Source organism: Ochotona princeps, chromosome 4 (genome assembly GCF_030435755.1).
Source record: "Ochotona princeps isolate mOchPri1 chromosome 4, mOchPri1.hap1, whole genome shotgun sequence".
Taxonomy (NCBI): Eukaryota; Metazoa; Chordata; class Mammalia; order Lagomorpha; family Ochotonidae; genus Ochotona; species Ochotona princeps.
The window spans coordinates 74,810,300-74,831,104 of record NC_080835.1 but is presented as its reverse complement, the minus strand read 5'-3'; the positions used below and the strand labels follow the sequence as shown (position 1 = coordinate 74,831,104).

Here is a 20,805-nt window from a genome sequence, read left to right as displayed (position 1 = left end):
GGTCCAGAGCAGTAAGCCTAGTGGCTAAATCCTCACCTTGCAATTGCCAGGATCCCATTTGGGTCCTGGTTCATATCCTGGCTGCTCCACTTCCCTTCCTGCTCCCTGCTTGTGCCTGGGAAAGCAGTAGAGGATGACCCAGAGCTTTGGGAGACCTGGAAGAAGCTCAGGTTCCTGGCTTTGGACTGGCTCAGCTCCAGTCTCTGTGGCCACTTGGATAGTGAACCAGGGAATAGAAGGTCTTTCTTTCTTTCAGTAAATTTGCCTTAACAACAACAACAAAAATGGTGGTGACAAAAAAAAATCTACTGAATACTGGACAGTTATGAAGATCAAATGAGAAATTGCTTGTAAGTGGCATAGCAGAGAAAAGCACTTATAATTCTGTCTTTTATGTTTGAATTTACTAAGAGTGTTTAATCCTTGACACACATAACCTGAGAAAGTTAGTCACCACTTGATTTGTGTTATAAGCTAGAATTCTTCAACTGAGAGTAAATGAAGCTAAATAGCAACACAAAAATATATGAAACCATGAAACTCATTGGTAAAATATTTACACAGATTCAGAATATTCTAATACTTTAACTGTGGTATATAAGTTGCTTGTAATTTTAGTATATTTAGCAATAAAAGGCAAACTGTTAAAATAATAATAGCTGCAATATTTTGTTAAGGGCTATATAATAAAAATACGTATTGTGGCACTGAACATTTTAAATGTGGAATGTGATGAATTAAAACTGTAAAGTTTTGTGCAGCCAAACTTAGGTTGCTATTAGTTAAAATAGATTTTTGCAACTAAATATAAGGCTTTTGTTTTGCATGCTTCAGGGTAACCACAAAGAAAACACTTAAAGCAGAGAAATAAAAGATTAAAAAAAAAAAAAGGAATCAAAGCACACCACTGAGAAAATCAATCACACAAAAAAGCAAAAATGTAAGAAAGGAATAAAAGCTTTCAAAATAAGCAGAATATAGGAGACAATGCCCTGGCGTAGTAGGCTATGCCTCAGCCTGCTATACTGGCATCTCCTATGGATACTGGTTTGTGTGTAGGCTGCTCCACTTGCCATCAAACTCCCAGTATATGGACTGGGAAAGCAGCAGAGGATGGCTCAAGTGATTGGGGACCTGCACTCCATGGAAGACCCAGACGAAGCTCTTGGCTTCAGACTGTTCCAACTCTGACTAATGTGGTCTTTTGGAGAGGGAACCAGAGGTTGAAGTTCTCTCTCCCTGTCTTTCCCACTCTCTGTAACTCTGCCTTTTAAATGAAAACAAAATAAATCTCTAAAGCAAAAAGCAGGAAACAATTCACAAATGACAGTACTGTAGGTCTTTAGTTTCACTAATTACTGTGAATATGAGTGGATTAATTTGTCCAATCTAAAGTTATAAAGTAGCTGACAGAATAATGAAAAGCAGCAACCGATTGTGTGCAACATACAATGGTCCTGTAAGGAAACACATAGACTGAAAATGAAGGGATTGGAGAAGTCATTTCACAAAAATGGAATCCAAATGAGTTCAAAAGTAACTAAATTTAGATAACATGGGTGTTAAGTAAAATTTATGCAGTAAGACAAAGAAGATAAAGGGGACAAGTCACCAAGACAGACTGACTCTGTATTAGGCCACAAAAATGAGTCCTAAGGAATGTAAGATTGAAATCATATCAAGCATCCATTTGATTGCTAAAGCATCTATTTTGAGCACAATACCACAAAACTAGAAATCATAATAGGAAGTATTTCCGACAAGTCACAAATACATCCAAATTAAGTGTCATGCTTCTAATAAACTAATGACTTAAAGAAGAAATTAGAAGGGAATTTTAAAATAGCCTGAACAAATGAAAATTAACACGTAACATGCCAAAACTGTGAAACTCAGCGGAAACATTTCCAAAGGAAATTTGCAATAAAAAATGTCCACATTGAAAAAGAAAAAAGAGGCATTGCCGTGATGGCTCAACTAGCTAATTCTCAGCCTGAAAGCACTGAGATCCCATATGGGTGCTGGTTCATGTCCCAGCTGCTCCACTTCCTATCCAGTTGTCTGCTTGTGGCCTGAGAACATAGTAGAGGAAGGCCCAAAGTCTTGGGAGGCTGTATCCATGTGGGAGAGGTTTCTGGATCCTGGCTTCAGATTAGCTCAGTTGCAGCAGTTGCAGCCATTTGGGAAGTAAACCAGAGCTTTCTCTTTGTCTTTCCTCTCTGTGAAATGTGCCTTTCCAATAAGAATAATGAATGATTATTCTGATGCTATGCCTCAAAGAACCAAAAAAAAGAACACACAGACTTCAAAATTAGCACAAAGGGCATAACAAAAATTGGTAGTAGAAATAGATGAAATAAAAAAATAGATTCAATAAATCCAAGAAAAATAATAGAAAAGATAAATAAAATCATGAGTTGATTTTTGTGACAACCCAAGCAAGTTGACAAGCCCTAAGCTAGACTGAGAGAAAAGGAGAATCAAATAAAATCAGAAATGAAGATGTGTATGTTACAATTGATTTGACAGAAATGTAAAGATCTAAGAGACTACTATAAGCAATAATATACCAAAAAAACTGGATAATTAAGAGGAAGTGGACAAATTCTTAGATATATAGTATCTATCAAGACTGAGTATGAAGAAAGAGGAAACCTGACCAGGCCAATAATGAATAATGTGATCAAATCAGTAATAGTTTCCCATCAAGGTCGAAGACTTGAAGGCTTTACTACTAATTCTTTTTATTTTTTTTTAATTGTCGATGATATTTACATAGTTGATCAGGGTGGGAAGGATCAAGGGTTAGGGGAAAAATGGGTGAGACCATTGTTTCCAAATTTTCTTTTTCTTCCTCCTCTATCTGGGGAAAGAGGAGAGACAATGGTAGAAGCCTCACCTAGCCTCCTAACCGCCCAAGTAGCTGGGGATGGGGAAAGGTTATGTGATATCAACCCAGGGTCCCCTATGTGGAGCATGCTTTGCAGGTTGTGCTTAAGTGTTTTTGATGGTTCAGAAATGCTGTTGACCACACAGATCTAAGGATGAGGAAATCCTTCCAAGGTTCATTGACTGACATAGTCCACCTTACAGTCTCCATTTGTTGAGATACTTGCTGTCATCTCTTAGTTGGGGTAGTTGTCCAATTTATTCTGCCCTCCTTCCTCTGATACACCAGATGTTCTCTGCAGCCCCCGGTGGGCTGCCATATCTCCATGTGCATCTGGGTATGCTGTCCACTGCTCCATCTTTTCCTTTGAGGGGGCCTAGTTCTGACACATGCACTCCACAGTCAGTCTACAGATGCTGCAATTCTCCCCATTGTTGAAGTTCTGAGTCTACCAGTTCAGTAGAGGTGGGGGATCCCCAAACAGACCTCATCTGAGGTGATCCCAGACTTGACCTTTGTATGTGCTTGACAGTGTGGGGTCTGGATCACCCACATTAGCCTAAGCACACATTGGTAATTGCAATTGCTGGGTCAGTTTTGTCTCCAGCCCCATTTCTTACACAAACCAATAGCTGCTATGGTTCAGCCCTCATGTACACCAGCAGGAACTTCAGCTTAGCTGGAGCAACCTCTAGGCCCACATCTAGCCCTGGCTCCAGTGCTTGCCTATATGTGCAGTGGACTGGTCCTATCTGTCCTGCATCCCATTCAGCTCTTTGACACACATGTGGGCATCGGAGTCTCTTTCAACCCAACTGATCATACTATTCAGCCCACACTCATGCCGGTGGATGCCACCACCTATCTGGTAGCCAGGCCCTCCCCCAGCCTTGTTTCTCATGCTCACTAGTGGGAGTTGCAGCCCATCAGAGAGGCACTCACAGTTTCCCTACTGGATCTGCTCCCATTCCTGGATCTTGCACTCTCCAGGTGGTTCTGCAGTCTAGCTTGACAGGATTTTGTCCCCAGTCCCAGCACTTGCCAGCTGATTCAGCAGCAAAGTCCAACCAGCCTGTGCTTACTCTGGTTCATGCATGCACAAGTGGATATAGTCACTCAGCCCCACCTGGTTCTCCCCCATCACATGCAAGCCAACAAATATTGTAGCCATGTCTGACCTGGTCTGCTTCTAGCCCCAGTTCTCACATTCACCAGTTGGAGCACTGACCCAACAGGGTAGTCCACAGTGACCCCCTTACTAGGGCTTGCACACCTCCCCCTGGGTCTCATGTGTACTGGCGGGTGCTACAGCCCAGTCTGGCATGGCCAGCCTCACCTGGGCATTTGCCAGTGGGTGCTGTAACCTGGCCTGGCTCGGTCTTTGCCTAATTCTAGGTCATGCAGGAGAATGCTGCAGCCTAACCTGGCCCAGCCAGTTCTCAGTTCCAGCCCTAATGTGAACTGACTGGTGCTGCGGCTTGGCCTGACTGGTCCTGCACCCCATCCTGGGTCTCAGATCTGCCAGTGGGTGCTATGAATTGGCCCAGCCTGGGCTGTCCCCAGTCTTGACCCACAAGTATATCAGTGTGTACTGTAACTTGGCCATGTCTGGGCTGCTCTTTGTCTTTGCTCTTACGCTCATCTGCAGTGACTGCGTCCTGACAGAGGAGTTCCCCTATCTCCTCTATAAGATCTTCTCCCAGTGACAGATCTCAGGCATACCACTGGGTCCTTGGCTCAGGCTGACTTAGTCCACTTCCTGTCGAGGCAGGAACAATGTCCTTGCCCAACCCATCCATATTCATTCCAGCTCTTACTGTTGGGTGTTACAGTCCAACCATGGCTAGTCCACGTCCAGGCACAGCTCTCACATCATTCAGTGAGAGCTGAGACCTAGCCGAGCCTGTTCTATACCCATCCTGGCTCTCATGAGCATCACTGGGTGCTGGAGTCTGGCTAAGACTGGAGCGTCCCAGATCTAGTCCACACGTATGCTGAGGGATACTGCAGTCATGTCCAACCCAGATTGCTGTTCTCATTCTGGCTCTCATGCTCACCAATGGGAACCACAACCAGCCAGGTATCCCCTCAGCTCCCCAGCTAGGCCTGTTCCCAGTCACAGAACTTGCAGATGTCATAGTTGCTCTAACCCAACTCAACACATCTCCCATCCTGGCCTTTGCCATCAGATGCTGTAGCCTGGCTGGTCCCAAGTTGACCTTAGTCCCAACTGTTACTGCTGAGTGCTGCAGCCTAACCCTGGTCAGTCTGCTTCCATCTCTGGCTCATGCAAACCCATAGATGTGATAACCTAACCTGGCATGATCTGCACTCCAACTTGACTCCTACATATGTCAGTGTGCTAAGAGTTGGTTCAACCCTGCCTGATCCATCTCCATTCAGAACTACCCACACCTTGCCAAGCCTGACCAAGACCTAGGCCAGAATCATGCTCACCAGCAGGAATTTTGGCCTACCAGGTAAGTTTCCCAAGTTCCCCCACCACACCCACTACCAGACCCAGATATTGCATATGCCAGTGGAGGTTAGGCTTTACCCGGCATAGTTTGTCCCCTCTGCCCAAGCATATGCATGAGCTGGTGGTGGTTGCAGCCTGGCCTGCCTCACACCCTATTCTAGGGTGCACCTGTGGGTGCTGCAGCCTGCTACAGCCTAGCCTGTACCCAACATCAGTACTCATGAATGTCTTGGGGTTACATGGTCATGGCTAGCTCAGCCTGTTCCCCCACCCCCAGCTCTTAAACAAACCAGTGGAAACTGCAGTTTCATAGGGGTGGGTCAAAATACCCCCAGACAGAATTTGCCCCCTGACAGAATTTTCCCCCAGACCTGAGTCTCTCATGTGCTGGTTAGTGTCATGGCCCAGCTTAACAATACCCATCCCCTGTTCCAACTCCCACTGGTTGGTACTGTGATCTAGCCCTGCAAGGTAGGCTCCCAGCCCTAGCTTTAGAGTGTGTTTGTGTGGTAGTCAGCAGTGGTTGATGCTAAATAGCCAGCTCAGGTCTCCCATGTGGACTGGTGGTTTGCTCTGAGCCTTAAAGGTCCTCCTGTTCCTCCCTCCAAACCATTCAACCTCAGCCCCCTCACTTGCCTGAAAGTACGGTGCAAGTACAATGCAAGTCCCTCAGGTCATTCTTCAATTGGATGTGAGCCCTTAGGTCCCTACATACCGTTACTGGTGCCATCCCCCAGGCCCCTGGCAAGCCCACAACCTTAACTCTCCAGAGCATGCATGGCTGCTGCTGTGCAGGTGGGTTAAAAGGCCCACGCCAGTTGACCTCGGCCTCGCTGATCCCAACCCAATGTCCTGCCCTGTCCTGGCACTAATTGGCCTGGCTGCCACCTTGCAGGCAGGTCAAAAGACCGAGGCCAGGCTTACTACTAATTCTATGAAATATTTTAATTACTATTTAAAATGTTAAATTTATTTCAAAAATCATGAGACTATGAATGTATGAGAAATAATATCCATTGGTTTAACTCATCTAATGCCCATGATAATGAGGGCTGAACCAAACCAAAGCTACGAGTGAAGAGCTGGAAACTCAGGGTCTACCATCTGAGTAGCAGGGACTTAGGCAGTGGAGCCATCACTGCTGTCTTCTATAGTGTGAATTGGCAGGATGTTGGAATCAGACACTGAGCTGGAACACAAACTCAGGCACTCTGACAGCATGTGGGCCTCCTGAGTTGCATCTTAAGAGAATTCACTCTTTATTCTAACACACATTTAAAGTATTAACTAATGCTAGTCTTTCTCATACTATATCTCAGTTCACTGAAGAGGCACTAAAGAAAGTGTTGAGTCAGTATTCTTGATGAATGTAAATGCAAGTGTTCTCAACATAAAGCAAACTGAATTCATAGAACTTTTAAAGGAATTTTAAAAAAAAGATTTATTTTTTATTAGAAAGTCAGATACACAGAGAAGAGAGACAGAGAGGAAGATATTCCATCTGATGATTCACTCCCCAAGTGGCTGCAATGGCTGGAGTTGAGCCCTTTCTGAAACCAGGAGCCAGGAGCTTCTTCCAGGTCTCCCGTGTGGGTACAGGGTCCCAAGGCTTTGGACTGTCCTTGACTGCTTTCTCAGGCCACAGGCAGGGAGCTGGATGAGCAGTGGGGCTGCCGGGATTAGAATCGGCACCCTTGGCTGGGCTGGGCTAAGTTGTAACCTCCACCAGCTGGGTGGGCCAGGCCAAGCTACAGCACACACTGGCAAATGCCTAGGCAAAGTGGGTCATGCTAGACTGGGCCACGATACCCAACCAGCACGTGAGAACCAGTGGAGGAGCAGAGAAAAAGGTAGGGGGAACATGGAGGGCTCCCCCTGCTGGACAACCACTCCCACTGGAGAGCGTGAGATGGGATGAGGGCAGACCAGACCAGTCATTCAGGGTTACAACACCTGTGGACCTCATGTGAGCTACATCAGGAAAAAGCCAGGCTGGGCTGACTGTTCCTACTGGTGCAAGCATAAATCATAGTGGGTGAGGGTTGGTTGGGCTTTGCCATAGTGCCAGCTGGCAGATGCTGGCACAGGTGCTAATTCTGTTAACTACAGAATTATCTGGGAGTGAAAGTTGGCCCAATAGGGAAATAGTGGGCATCTCCCTCTTAGGTTACCAATCCCACTGGAGAACATGAAAACCAGGACTGGGGCAGAGGTGGCTGGACAGAACGGTGACCGCCAGCATGTGTGGGCTGGATAGTGGGGCTGGTTGGGTTGAACTAAGGCTTCAATGTCCATTGACATATATAAGAGCTAAATGGGATGTGGGACAGACTGGATAAGTCTGCTGTACATACAGGCAAGCACAGGAACCAGAGCAGGGGCAGACCTGGTGGGCGTTATTGGGAGTTGCCCCAGCTAGGCCTCAGGTCCCACTGGTTTGCGAGAAGGCCAAGTGTGTGGTGGGCAGATTCAGGCTGGACTGCAACACCCACTGGTTTGTGTGGAAGACAGGTCTGGAAACAGAACTGACCGAGCAATTGCAACCACCAGCATATGCATAAACTGACTGGGGTGACAGATTTTGCCAGACCCTGTATTGGAATTCCCACACAAAAATCAGGTCTGGGATCACCTCAGACGAAGTCTCTTTGGGGATCCTTCCAATTGAACTGCTGATCTCAGAACCCCATCATGAAGAGAACTGCAGGTTCCATGGTCTGACCATGGAGTGCATGTATCAAAGCTCAACCTCCTCAGAGGCTTAGACAGAATGGTGGATAGCATATACAAGTGCACATGGAGGAAATGGTGGTCCATTGGAGCCCGCAGAGGACACCTGGTAACACAACAGAGGATGGAGGACAGAAGAAATCGATCATCTGCTCCAGCCATGTGTTGGCAGTGAAGATCTGGGCAAATGGAGACTCTAAGGTGGACTAGGTCAGCTAGTGGATTCTGGAGAGATTTTGTCGTGCTTGGAATGGCGAGATTGGCAGCAATTCAGAACTGTTGAACTATTGAAACCACCTGAGCAGTGCCCTTGGAGCATGCCCCACGTTGGGGACCCTGGGATGGGGTGGGAGTTAGGGTGGGGCTTCTCCCTTTATCTGCCTCCTTACCCCAGATACACACACTTTAAATGTGGAAACAATGGTCTTTCCCACTTTCCTGTAACCCTTGACCCTTTGTGCCCTAACCAATTATGTAAAGATTATCGAAATAAAAGAATAATAATAAAAATAAAAAGAAGCGGCACCCATATGGGATCCTGGCACATGCAATGCAAAGACTTTAACTGCTATGCTACTGTGCCAGGCCCTTTAAAAGGAAATTTTAGCATGTGGCTGGCACTGTGGCATAGAAGGTAAAGCTGCCACCTGTGGTACTACCATCCCCCACGGATATTGGTTTTTATTCTTGCTATTCCACTTCTGATGCATCTTCCTGCTAATGGCCTGGGAAGGGTAGCAGAAAATGTGTTTGGCCCCTGCCACCCATGTGGGAGACCCAGATGAAGATCCTGGCTTTTGCTTGGCCTAGTGTTAGCTGTTATGGCCATCTGGGGTAGTGAACTAGTGGATGGAGGATCTTTTTCTCTGTTTCCATTCCTGTTTGTGTAACTCTGACTTAAATCAATATTTTTTAAAGTATCATTCAACATGTTGTCAGGCATCCACTTAGCTTTATAGTTTATGAATGCAACTTAATATTTCACCTTTTCCCATATTTCTTAATGCGCATGTTTTCTTCTTTTCTTCAATTTAGATAATTCTGTAAGGAGTACACTTCTGAAATAGTGGGGTGCTTGCTCTCTTTATTGCAGTGCCTGGGCAGGCAATTTTGCAGTTGGTAGTGGCTGAAGTACTTGGTGCTCTGCCACCCAAGCGGGAGATTCCATTTGAGTTCCTGGCCTCTGGCTTCAAACAGGCCTAGCCAGGGACAGAGCAGGAATGGATGGAGGGCTCAAGACATGGGGGATCTTTCTCTACCCTGCTCATTGTCTGTTTGCATTTCAAAATAAATGAACAACTAAAACACTGGGGGTAGTGAATGAGGAGTGTGGAAAGGTAAATCCCTGTGCCTGTGGAACCGTATCATGAAAAAAAAAAAACCAACAAAGCAATAGACTAACAGTAAATTTAAAAACAAAAATTAACTAGCTCAAAATAAAGTAGGGAAGGAAAACAGAGGTGGGGGAAGATAAAATATACAACAATGTCTTGGATATAAATTCATTCATATTAGTGATATAGCATGGAAGTGTTACAAAGCTAACATTATTGAAGACCTTGAAATAAAGAGTTTCATTGGAAATAGACATAAAATGTGATAATAAAGGTTAATCATTCAGAAAAGCCTAACAATGATAAATGTATGTATCTGTACATACATGTGCCTATATGTGAAACAAAAATTGACACGGTGAACCCAAATCATAATTAGAAACTTGGAGACCTTCTGTTAGAAGTTGCTATAGAAGCTATATGACAAAAATGAGTTCAAGACTTAAATGATCCAAATTTAATTCCTTTCAACTGCTACAGCAAAGTTATTTTTTAAAGTATTATAGTTTCAAATAAGAATAAATTATTTTTAGAATGGTAGAATAACATTATGTGCATAAATTTTCAGTTAGAAATGTAATAAGAGTACCCTGATTTAAGGTGTAACCTAAGCATACATTACACCTTCTATTTCCTGCAATAAAAGGTCGACAAGACAGAAAAGAACCTTAAAAGTATGCGGTTTCTGAAATAGGAAGAGATGTCATAATTGAATCAGCTTACGAGGCTCTCCTAAACAATAACAAGTGAGATAAAGTTGGTGAAACGAAAACCAGGGCTCCAAATGCAGGTAGCCAGGGCCCTTGTAAAAGCTGGGAGCTTCCAAAGAACGGGAATTGCTGTTCTCAGAGAGGTAACAGATGATACTATGAGTCAGTTGAGAAGTTAAAATCTAACTGTTCAATCTATGAGATGCGATTTCACTCCTCTACGCCAATAACAAAAATCAAACAATTTTAATCATTCTTCAAAGATTTTCATGATATCACAGTTATAAAGTACCTAACTGTAAATATAAAAAAAGCTGTACAACCTATATACCAAAACTATAGAAGTTGCTGAATGATCCCAAGACATAAACAGAGGCAGCAAATCATTAAACAGAAAAGTATAAAAAGCTTTTCTGATTTGATTTACATAGTTAATGTAATGCAATGTCATCTATGCGGGAAGCTTCTTTGAATTTGATGGCTTATCTAAAATATAGAAGAAAGAGTAAAGGCTAGGACTGACCAAGAGCTTTCTGAACTAGAATTGGTAATGGTTGATAGACTAAAATTTGTGGGACTTACTAGGAAGATATATTAATTATAGAACGTTGGTATTGGCAAAGAGAAGACAAATGTATCAGTGTTGCAGAAGAGCCTGAAATGGGTCATCACTTATTTGGAACTGCTAAACAACAGATGTGGTGGGGTGTTCTATACGGGGCCTGGCAGTTAAGCTGGCAGTAGGATGCCTGTGTCCCATGTCAGGGCACTTTGTTTCAAGTTCAGACTTTACTCAACCTCTTCCAAATGCACATTCTGGGAGGCAGCAGGTGATGGCTTCTGAACTTGGGTTCCTGTTACCCACAAGGGAGACATGGTTGGAGTCCTGAGCTCCTGGCTTCAGCCTGGCCACCCGGGCCATTGAGGACATTTAGGAAGTGAGCCAGTGGATTAGAGTGTTTCTCTCGCAAATAAAAATAAATAATTTTATAAGCTATTTACATTAAAAATAAGTATCATGGTAAATAAGCCAGGGAAGAAGGCATTATAAAATAAAAGGAGGTAAAAAAGTGATTATCCACATGGAAACAAGAAAAATCAATAAGTTAACCAAACCCTAACAAAACAGTTGCATTAAAAGTCACGTAGCCAAATAGTATTAACTATTAAAAAAAGAAATTTTACTATTCGATGTGAAAATATTTTCTTTTTTTCTTTGTAAGCTTCGTTAGAGAAGGTCAAAAGTCAAGGTGACCCATGTGAGCAGGCAGTGCCAATGCATGCAAATGGCAAAGGGAGAATGTGACTGTATGAATATGTACTTCCTCCTGGCGTGCCACGATGCTCACACACACTGCCAGACAATGGTTACGGAGATCAACTTTTTGACGTTGAAACTTTGCTTGGTGCACCTCAGTTTGGATTCTACCGGGATAGCTGAAGATTCCGGTAAAACTGTGCTTTTGCAAAACACAGAGAGAAGGTAAACCTTACCTTTGTGGAGTTCTGGAAAACTGTGAAACTGATCCAGAAAGCACCAATAAACAGTAGGACCAGCAACGACTTATGATTTACCACATTTGTTTTCATGATTAGGCTCCTGCAAGAGGCAAAGCAAAACCAAACAACAAAGTAGAAAGAAAACACACAATCGCATTTTATGCCCTTTGATTATTTTTATCCTTAGAAATAATACTCCCAGAACTAAACTTTCCTCTTCCCAGCAGCTGCTAGTGGCCTCCTGCGGCTGTCTTTGGCTCTTGTCTTTTATCTTCTAGACAGAGAGGCATTCCACCAAGCCGACTGTGACCTCCAAGAACTGGGCAGTGAAAAGCCTGAAGAATGAGGGTCCCGCAGGTCTAGATGAAGCCTCCAGGAATGTGTCATCCTCATGTGCCCTGCCTTCTGCCCTTAAACACAAAGAGCAGACAAAATGCTTCAGCAAACACTGACGCTGGGAACCACAAAATCACACCACTCTTTCTAGCTCCCTTAACTCCAGTCTGCAAATAGGCTCCCTTTGCTGGCACCCCTCAAGCTTAAAAAGAAATATTTTAAAACTCATACCTGTAACTTTTTAAAATTTCCAGGCTACATCAGTGTTTTTCTATGATTCATTTTGCTGACTGTTTTTGTCCTGGAATTTTCAAATTGTCTTAAAATCAGCTTGCTTGAATAATACCCTTTCCCTGCCCATGCAAAGGTATTCTTTCTTAGAGATACCGCCTACCTTAGCCCCCAGTTTATAGACACAAAGCACTTCAGTACCCTTGCCCCACCTGTTAGATTTTGCAAATATTTTTATACCTTTAGTTAAAAATGTTGTTCAGTCTCATGCATGGGACCTCTGAGGAGCTGGGTATTGAGGTTTTCTTCTCTGCTCCTGGATACTTCTCTGTGTCAACATAAACCACAGCTTTAAGTTGTAATCTGGACACATGTAGCTTGGATTAATAATCATCTGCTGGTTATGGCCAAGGTAGGAGAGTCAGGCACACCAGCTCCGCCTTAAGGAGGGGCCTGGAGCAGTTTGAGCAGAAGCTTGAAGGAGAGTGAAAGGCTTTGCATGGTAGAATAGGTGACTTCAAGGTCCTGCAGCTTTGTTAAGTCCGATTCCTTCAATTTTCTAGTGAATGCCTGGCAAGCAGTCAAGAGGGAGTGAAGCCACAAGTTTGAACGACAGACTACTCATCCGTGGATAAGTGAACTTTGTAGTTTCTGTCTGAGCCTCATCACTAGAGGTAGTTTTCAAAACCTAGGAATGTAAATCTCTGGAACCTCATAGTTAAGATACTCATTTCTATGTAGGAACACTTCAAATTGATTCCCAGCCCCAGCTCCTGATTCATTTCCTGCTAAGACAAACCTTGGGAAGCAGTGATGACGACTGAATTGTACTCCTGTCAGTTACTTGAGACCCAGGTTTGCTTTTCCAACCTCTTGCTCCAACCCAGCACAGCCCGAGCTATTTTTAGTGGTGAATCTGATATAAGAATTTTTCCTTTCTCGCTCCCTCTTGTGGTCTCTCTCTCTCTCTCTCTCTCTCTCTCTCTCTCTCTCTCTCTCTCTCTCTCTCTCTCTCTTTCACACTACTTCTCTCTCTCACTCTGTGGCTCTCTCTCTCTTCATCCACCTCTCAAATAATAAAAACTGCAAATCCCAGATGGATTCAAACCCGACAATAAACTGTCACTGTAATGCTAAGATAACTATGTGCCACCTAGTGTTCAATATCTGTAACTAACTTTACAAAGGCCAAGGTATTTAAAACCATTCAAACTGATATTAAAAACACATTTTGACCAGATAAAATCGTAAAATCAATGTGTCTGACACGAAAATTAGTATCAAAATAGTCATATGCCACTTAAGTATGAAGAACAGATCTCTTTTTTTAAACTTCAAATATAGACTTCTGCTTCTCCTAAATTTGACCAAATTCCCTAGTGAATACCTGGTTAATCAAGGTATACAGAGGCACCCCGTATAGACTAGTCACAAATATAGCTTATGGGGTCTGGCATAATAGCCTGGTGGCTAAATCCTCGCCTTGCTTGAGCCAGCCGGGATCCCATACGGTCGCCAGTTTGTGTCCCAGCAGCTCCACTTCCTATCCAGCTCCCTGCCTGTGGCCTGGGAAAGCAGTAACGGTTGGCCTAAAGCCTCAGGACCTTGCACCTGCTTAGGAGACTGGGAAGAAGCTCCAGGCTTCTGGCTTTGGATTGGCTCAGGTCTGGCTGTTGCATCCACTTAGAAGTGAACCAGCGACAGAAGATCTTTCTCTTTGCCTCTCTTTCTCTCTGCATATCTGCCTTTCTGATAAAAATAAACAAATCTTAAAAAAAAAAACCCTAAGGCTTATTCAGAACCTGAAGTGAGTGCAGAACAAATGGCTTATTCAGAACACCTCTTTGCTTACTAGAAGTGGTCAAAGTGGGAAAGATCATAAGGATTTTTTTCTAGTTTTTCTCTCCATAAGCATCATTATGTCAAAAGAACAAGGTGGGCTTAACATTTGACTTAAAATCATTCAGAATTATCTGTTTCTAGATTAACAAATACTTTAGAAGCAAATCAGTCTACTGTAACAAATTGCAATCATAAGAATCTTGATTGAATTTGAACTGTAATACTGCAACAAGGTGGAGGAATCCACCAGGGGGGAAGGGCGTGGGGAGGGGTGGGGGGATTCCCAGAGCCTATGAAACTGTCACATAATGCAAAACAAATTAATAAAAAAAATAATTAAAAAAACAAATTGCAATCATGCTAATAAAATTTGAATCTTTCTTAGGTCATGGCCAAAATCCGAATTGCACAGCAGTCTTCAAACAAACTGGAATGTAAAATACGGAGTCCATCTTAGATGATGCCGTCACCAGCTCCAGGACCAAAGGTGTTAGTTGCATTGATTCTCACATGCCCTGGAAGCCTCACACATGCCTTCAAATTTCTAGCTGCATGGTGTTTTTAAATGACATCTGCTTTGTAATTCTGATAATCTTGGAGACCATTATAATGACAGAAGTAGTTTTTCAAACCTCTTGTCTCGGTTTCTTCCTGATGTGATGTAACCTCCCTATACCACGAGAACACGTCACTTCTAATTGTCCATTTCCAGCATCTTGACGACTTGAGCATATCCTGTGCATCCTCTTTGGACACCTGCCCTGCTCTCTGATATTCTTACCTCTCAACGTGTTTTTGCTTCCTTTCCCTTTATTCTTCAGCACAGTGGTGATGGTGACCTTGTAATGTTTCCAGCTTCTTTTTCGATGGCCGTACTTACAGCGATGAGTTCTCCAAGGCACAGGAGAAGCAGCAAAATGGGGCTGGAGGGATACAAGCATCTCTTGGAGCCTCGGCAGCACGCATGGAAGTCTTGTGGCCGAGTTCTTCCATACCCTATTCTTGGTCATGTAAATGTATACATTTTAATTTGCCTAAGCTATTTAGATACTGTTATTTAATGTTAACCTGGCCCTGTTTGTGAGTTAGGTACAATAGGCACACTTAAAGAGCTGAGATACGCTTGACTTAAATAATTTTAAACAGGATCATTTTTGATTGAGAACACGTTATGCTACTTCATATGACTTACAGGATATAATCAAACTTATTTAGGTGGATGCTGTCCAAGATATTTAACAGAAGAGGCCTTTTATTTTAAAAATCATTTTTCTGTCAAATGGCTCAAAAGCCTGGCAAGAGCAAGCTGTTTAGTCTTCTGTAGAATGCTATCCTTGCAGTTGACGTATGGTTTCTTTCTTTCTTTCTTCCATTTAAAAGGTTTGTTTTATTTATATGAAAGGCAGAGTTATGGAGAAGGAGACACACACAGAGAAAAGAGAGATCTTTCATCTGCTGGTTCACTTTCCAAATAGCTACAATGGCCCAAGCTGGGCAGGCTAACACCAGGAGCCTGGAACTCCAGCAGGGTCTCTCACATTGCCCACAGGGGTCCAAACACTTGGGTTATCTTTTGCTGCTTTCTCTGATATCCAGGGAACCTTTCTGGAAACTAAGTCACAGTAATGCAAATGGCAATGGTGGTCTCAGGAATCAAACCAGAGACAACCATATCAAGGAGACTACACTGCATGAGATTTGAGCATGTGGAGAGGGGTCATAACCTTGGAAGGATGAACATAAAAACTGGAGCATGTGCAAGAATGAGTCAAAAACTCGAGCAGTGAGAACATGCTGTAGGGCTACTTATACGCCATTAAGGCACAGTGAAGGGCATGGACTTGTGTGTTAGCAGAAAGTAAAGGGAGTCCACCATGGAAGATCACAGAAGATCACAAACAGCCATTTTCAGTGAAATGTGTGGAGGACAGAGTGACTGCTCAGCCATAGCTCTCTGAAAAAGATAATGGAAAAAATGCATATGTTTAAGTCACTAGTTATCACATCAGTCCATGAAAGGGATAGGCTACAATCTAAGTGATGGGTGGAAAACTCTGAGGGGCTCTTCCAAATAGGGGTGCTCCCTTTAGGAGGTGATTATTTACCCCTCAGATCTTCTACATGTTGATATTTAGAAGGGTTTCCATACATGTGGAGAGGGGGTTCAGAGAGGCATTGAGAGAGAATAGCAACAGCTAATATGGAGACTGACTACTACAAGGCAATATTCTGCATGCCTTTTTTCTGCTTTAGTCCGTCTAAACTTCAGAATTATATAATGAGGTACAAGAACTATGAGGCACAGAACATTTAAATCTATGAACTGAAGTCACACAATCAAGAACTAGAATAGGCATACTTCGAACACTCCAATCCAGAACCATATTTTTAAACATTATCAAATACAGTCACAAAGCAGTAGAAGACAGGAAGCCATGGAAATCAGAAAGCTGAGAGGAAGTGAGTGGAGATGAGTTAGGCATTAATCTAAGTAGGAGAAGCAGAGACAGTGAGTGGTTGTGTCCATGCAGTGGTGGAGCCAGAATACATAACCAACACCTGCTGCTGTATCCTGACCCGAAGGCCTTCCCAGTTAGCTGCACGACAGCACTTCAGATCTCTGTGAGGCCTTGGAGCTTTCAGGGGTGGGATCTGGGAAGAATTTGATCTCTCTACCCAAATGTGTAATTCAGAGTCTTAACTTCATGAAACTGTTAAAATTACACAAACCAGCTGCACATATTGTAAACGCAGTCATATTTTTGTTCACTGATAACATAAATCAATGTTCTGTATGAAGACAAGCAATAAAACAAAAAGATGACATAGATCTTATTCAAACTCCTCTGACTTTGGCAAGACTAGCAGCGTCTGTACCTTAAAAGGTATATTGACCTTTTGATTAGGTAAGTGAACATGTATGCCCAAATGGCGATGTGGTTGGTTTCCTGGACAACATTAGTGGGTTTTCACAGTCTCAGCATAAGTCTATGGGTACTTGGTCATCCAGGCTGGTTTTGATGAAACTTGGTGTAACAACTTTGCCTGGTTGAGCTTTTTATCACCAAGAAACAAGGAGGAACTCACCTACAAAATGTGAACAATAACCACTCCTCCTTGACCAAAGTCTTTCAGTCATATGGTTGTAAAGCAAGCCAGTGGTCTTTTCTTTTCAGAAAACATGAGTGAAATGGGTAAACTTGTGGGTAGATATTTGAATGAAAAATGTTCCATTCAGTATAAATGGGATGTGCAGTTAAGCTATACCATTTTTCTACCGGATTTATCACTTCTCTGAAGGCAGTCATCCTTCATTCCCATTACAAACTTTTTTGCACCAGATTTTAAATCACTGCTTGCCGCTTCAGGGTTTGACTGAGATCATCTAGTCAATCGGTAGTTGCAGTTTGGGAATGGGGATCCTGAAGTAGGCTGATCTTCCAGTCACATCTGCCTGGAACACACTGTGAAGGCTAATCAACTATGTTTATCCAAGCAAGGGTGGAAAGGAACACTGGGGCCCATGATTTCACATTACTTGCTACTGAATAAAGCTGGTGATGTAAATTTATTGATGATGGATTATTATGTAATTGATTCTTCTTTGGTGCTTTGTAGAAATTAAATCTCCACTTACGTGGCTTGGATTTTACCTCAACAAAGTGATTAAACTGATTGAAGGGTGTATCACTATTTTGAAACTTTTCTGTAATTTGGATTATGCAGAAGTAAAATGTTTTAAAGGTCTTCTCAAGTAGAAAAAAGTAATAGTTCTCCATAAAATGATGCTTTTCCAAAAAATTCACCACATAATCTATCACTTCCAAGCAGATTGGTGCTGTCACTTCCAAAATATCATGTTGTAATCTCTATATGTATATCTCTGGGCATTTCTTTCTGTTTGGTCTGTTTTTCAAATATCAAAGTCACACTGACAATCGTGGCTTGACATTTTGAGCATAGCTTTGTCAATGTATCATATTTTTCAGGGAAGGTCTCATTTTATTGTTCTGCTTTCTCAGATCCATGTGCGTTTCCCTGCATATGCTGTATCAATGATCCTAGTAAGGTGACAAAATGACGTACTGACAGTACGGGGCTGTTAATTCAGCCTTATTGATGCCACAGAGTGAAAAGGAGGTAGGTGAAAGATTTCAGATACTAATACAAGCTGTGATAGGTACCTGAAATCCAGATGTCTCAGATGGCCGCGTTTGGATATGTTTGGTGGAACTGAGAGTTGAAGATGAAGATGAGGTCATGTTAGGGCAAGAAACAACTCGGAATCATGAAATGGAAAGGGCTTAGTGAGCATTCTGAGTTCTTTAGTTTCTTTGTGATGCCCTAGTCAGAACACTAATGGCTACCTTGTTTACCTCAGGGCTGAGAGAGAAACAGCACCATCATGTGGAACAAATTAAAAGTAGTCAAGTGACTTTAGACACTGTTGGAGAACAGAGACGAGAATTTAACATGATCTAATCCTAACTTTCAACTCCTCCTCCCTAATATGCACGTGGACATGGCTTTTATTTTGTTTCGGAAAACACTTCATTGTGTGGGATTTTTTCCCATGCAGTACGAAGTGGTTAGTATTCCTAGTTTATTGCTCTAAATGTCTGTAGTAACCTGGCATCATCATAGTAGTCTCTAAGTCCCTTCTTCCCCACATTTTCAAATGCCACCTTTGGTTGAGACTCTGCAGGACAGGTTATTAGATCCCAAGAGGAAAACTGTTCTGTGAAAAGCTAAGCTTGTATGAAGGTGCAGAAAGATCAGGGTCATATCATGTATGTGAGTGAGATAATGACAAATTGCTGAGGGCAGATCAAAACACATTTTGAATACGAAAAATCTAGCTCCATCAACTCACTTCAAGGGCACAAGCTAAGACTTGGAATGTTTACTATTCTCTGCAGAAGACATTACCGTTAAAATAATAGCTGGTGCCTGGGAACAGGACCTTATAGAGGGAGATATCTGAAGACACAACCGCTGTATGAGGAAGGAAATGTGGTAGATCACGGAGAGCAGAAATAACATCATTAGGACGTGGTGGGGGTACAAATATGGATAATGTGAAACAGAAGCAATGGGTCAGGAAGAACTAATTGAGGATGCTTGGGCTGAAACATCAAAAAACTCCAATGAATAGTAGGCTGGTGCAAGAGTGAAATGTGTACAGAGGTTGAATTAGTAAAATGGAAGAGACAGCTGATGGATTTCACAGAAATTATCAAGAGTATCGAACTGAAAGGACATGACATATAACTTCAAATATATGAAGCAAAGAAAAATGTCAATATCCATATTTAATAAGAGACCTAGAAAGGCAGGGGAAAAGCTAGGGAAACCAAAAAAATCAATACTTTACTTTCAAGTACCCACATGCTGGGTCACAAAGGCAATATCAACCTAAATCATGATCAAATGTAAGATATTTGACAATTAATAACAATAAAAGTACTCCACATGAAGCATTGTGGAGTGATGTCAAAGTATAATCAAGAAGACACAATTTAATTGTAATTAATTAAAATTACCAATTACATTTAAATAAGTTAATTACAATAATTAAAATGAAAACTAAATGAACCAAGTATCCAAATCAAGAACAGAAAATTTGCTGTTTTTAAAAGCTGAATAAAGTAGGCCTGAGTGTTGGCATCATGGCATATAGGCACATAGGCATCATGACCATATAGCATATGGCATGCTGTGTGTGATGCCAGCATTCCATGCGGGTACTGGTTCAAGTCCCAGCTGCTTCACTTTCGACCCACGTGCCTACACATGCACCTGGGAAAGGTAGAGGATGGACCGAATACTTGGACCACTGCACCCATGTGGGGAACTCAGAAGAAGCTTCTGGTTTCTGGCTTTTCACTAACCTAACTCCAGCAATTGTGACCATTTGGAGAGTGAATCAATGGATGGTGGATCTCTTTCTCTCTCTCTCTCTGTAACTCTGTCTTTTAGATAGATAGATAGATAGATATCTTCAAAAAAGAAACAAACAAGGAAATCATAAACATAAAAGAAAGTATTAACGGGAAATTAAACAAAGACACAAGAGAATGGACCCAGCACGACAGCCTAGTAGCTAAATGCTTGCCTTGCAGCTGCCAGGTTTCTATATGGGTGCCGGTTCATGTCCCAGTGCTCTACTTCCCATCCAGCTTTTGCTTGTTACCTGGGGAAGAAGTAGAGGATGGCCCAAAGCCTTGGGACCCTGAACCCATTAGGAGACTGGAAGCAGCTCCTAGCTTCTGACTTTGGATAGGCTCAGCTTTGGCCACTATGGGCATTCAGGGAGTGAGCCAGTGGATGGAAGATCTTTCTGTCTCTCCTCTCTCTGCAAAATCTGTCTTTCCAATATAACAAATAATTTTTTTTAAAAAAAGCAAGAGAAATTATGGACAGAATAAATAGCTAACTCTGAAGGAAAAACTAAGGTGTAGATGACAATTTACCAGTGAATTAAATTAAGGGTAAAGAATCTGTGCAGAGTTGATCTGGCAAATAGTGAAATTACAAAACACGTTAGACTCCAGGAAAAAATTTAAAATCATGAAGCGAATGCTGGAATAAATTGATGTAAAAAAATGGAAAGCTTGATTCGGAGGAAATGTTTTTGAGGTACATGACAATAAAGTTGATGAAAAGAGAAACAAAAACAAAAATAAAGATTTTGTACAGAGCAATAGCCTTCCAAAGAATTCAGCATTGAAAGGAGAAAAGAATGAAGACACC

General features: G+C 42.4%; 1 protein-coding gene across 3 annotated transcripts in view; it reads right to left on the bottom strand.

The window, feature by feature from the left end:
- NXPE4 (neurexophilin and PC-esterase domain family member 4) overlaps nt 1-20,589 on the bottom strand; it is a 28,156-nt gene extending 7,567 nt beyond the window's left edge. The window contains exons 1-3 of one of the 3 annotated variants that reach the window (XM_058663886.1): nt 20,526-20,589; nt 15,926-16,006; nt 11,638-11,743 (exon numbers count right to left, since the gene is read on the bottom strand). In XM_058663886.1, the coding sequence (XP_058519869.1) occupies nt 11,638-11,733 (96 nt within the window). In that variant the 5' untranslated portion in view covers nt 11,734-11,743; nt 15,926-16,006; nt 20,526-20,589. Of the gene's footprint in view, nt 1-11,637; nt 12,054-12,210; nt 12,269-15,925; nt 16,007-20,525 lie in introns of those variants that run through there. The other 2 variants (XM_058663884.1, XM_058663885.1) reach the window with 2 other exon arrangements.
- Nucleotides 20,590-20,805: the final 216 nt, after the last annotated feature.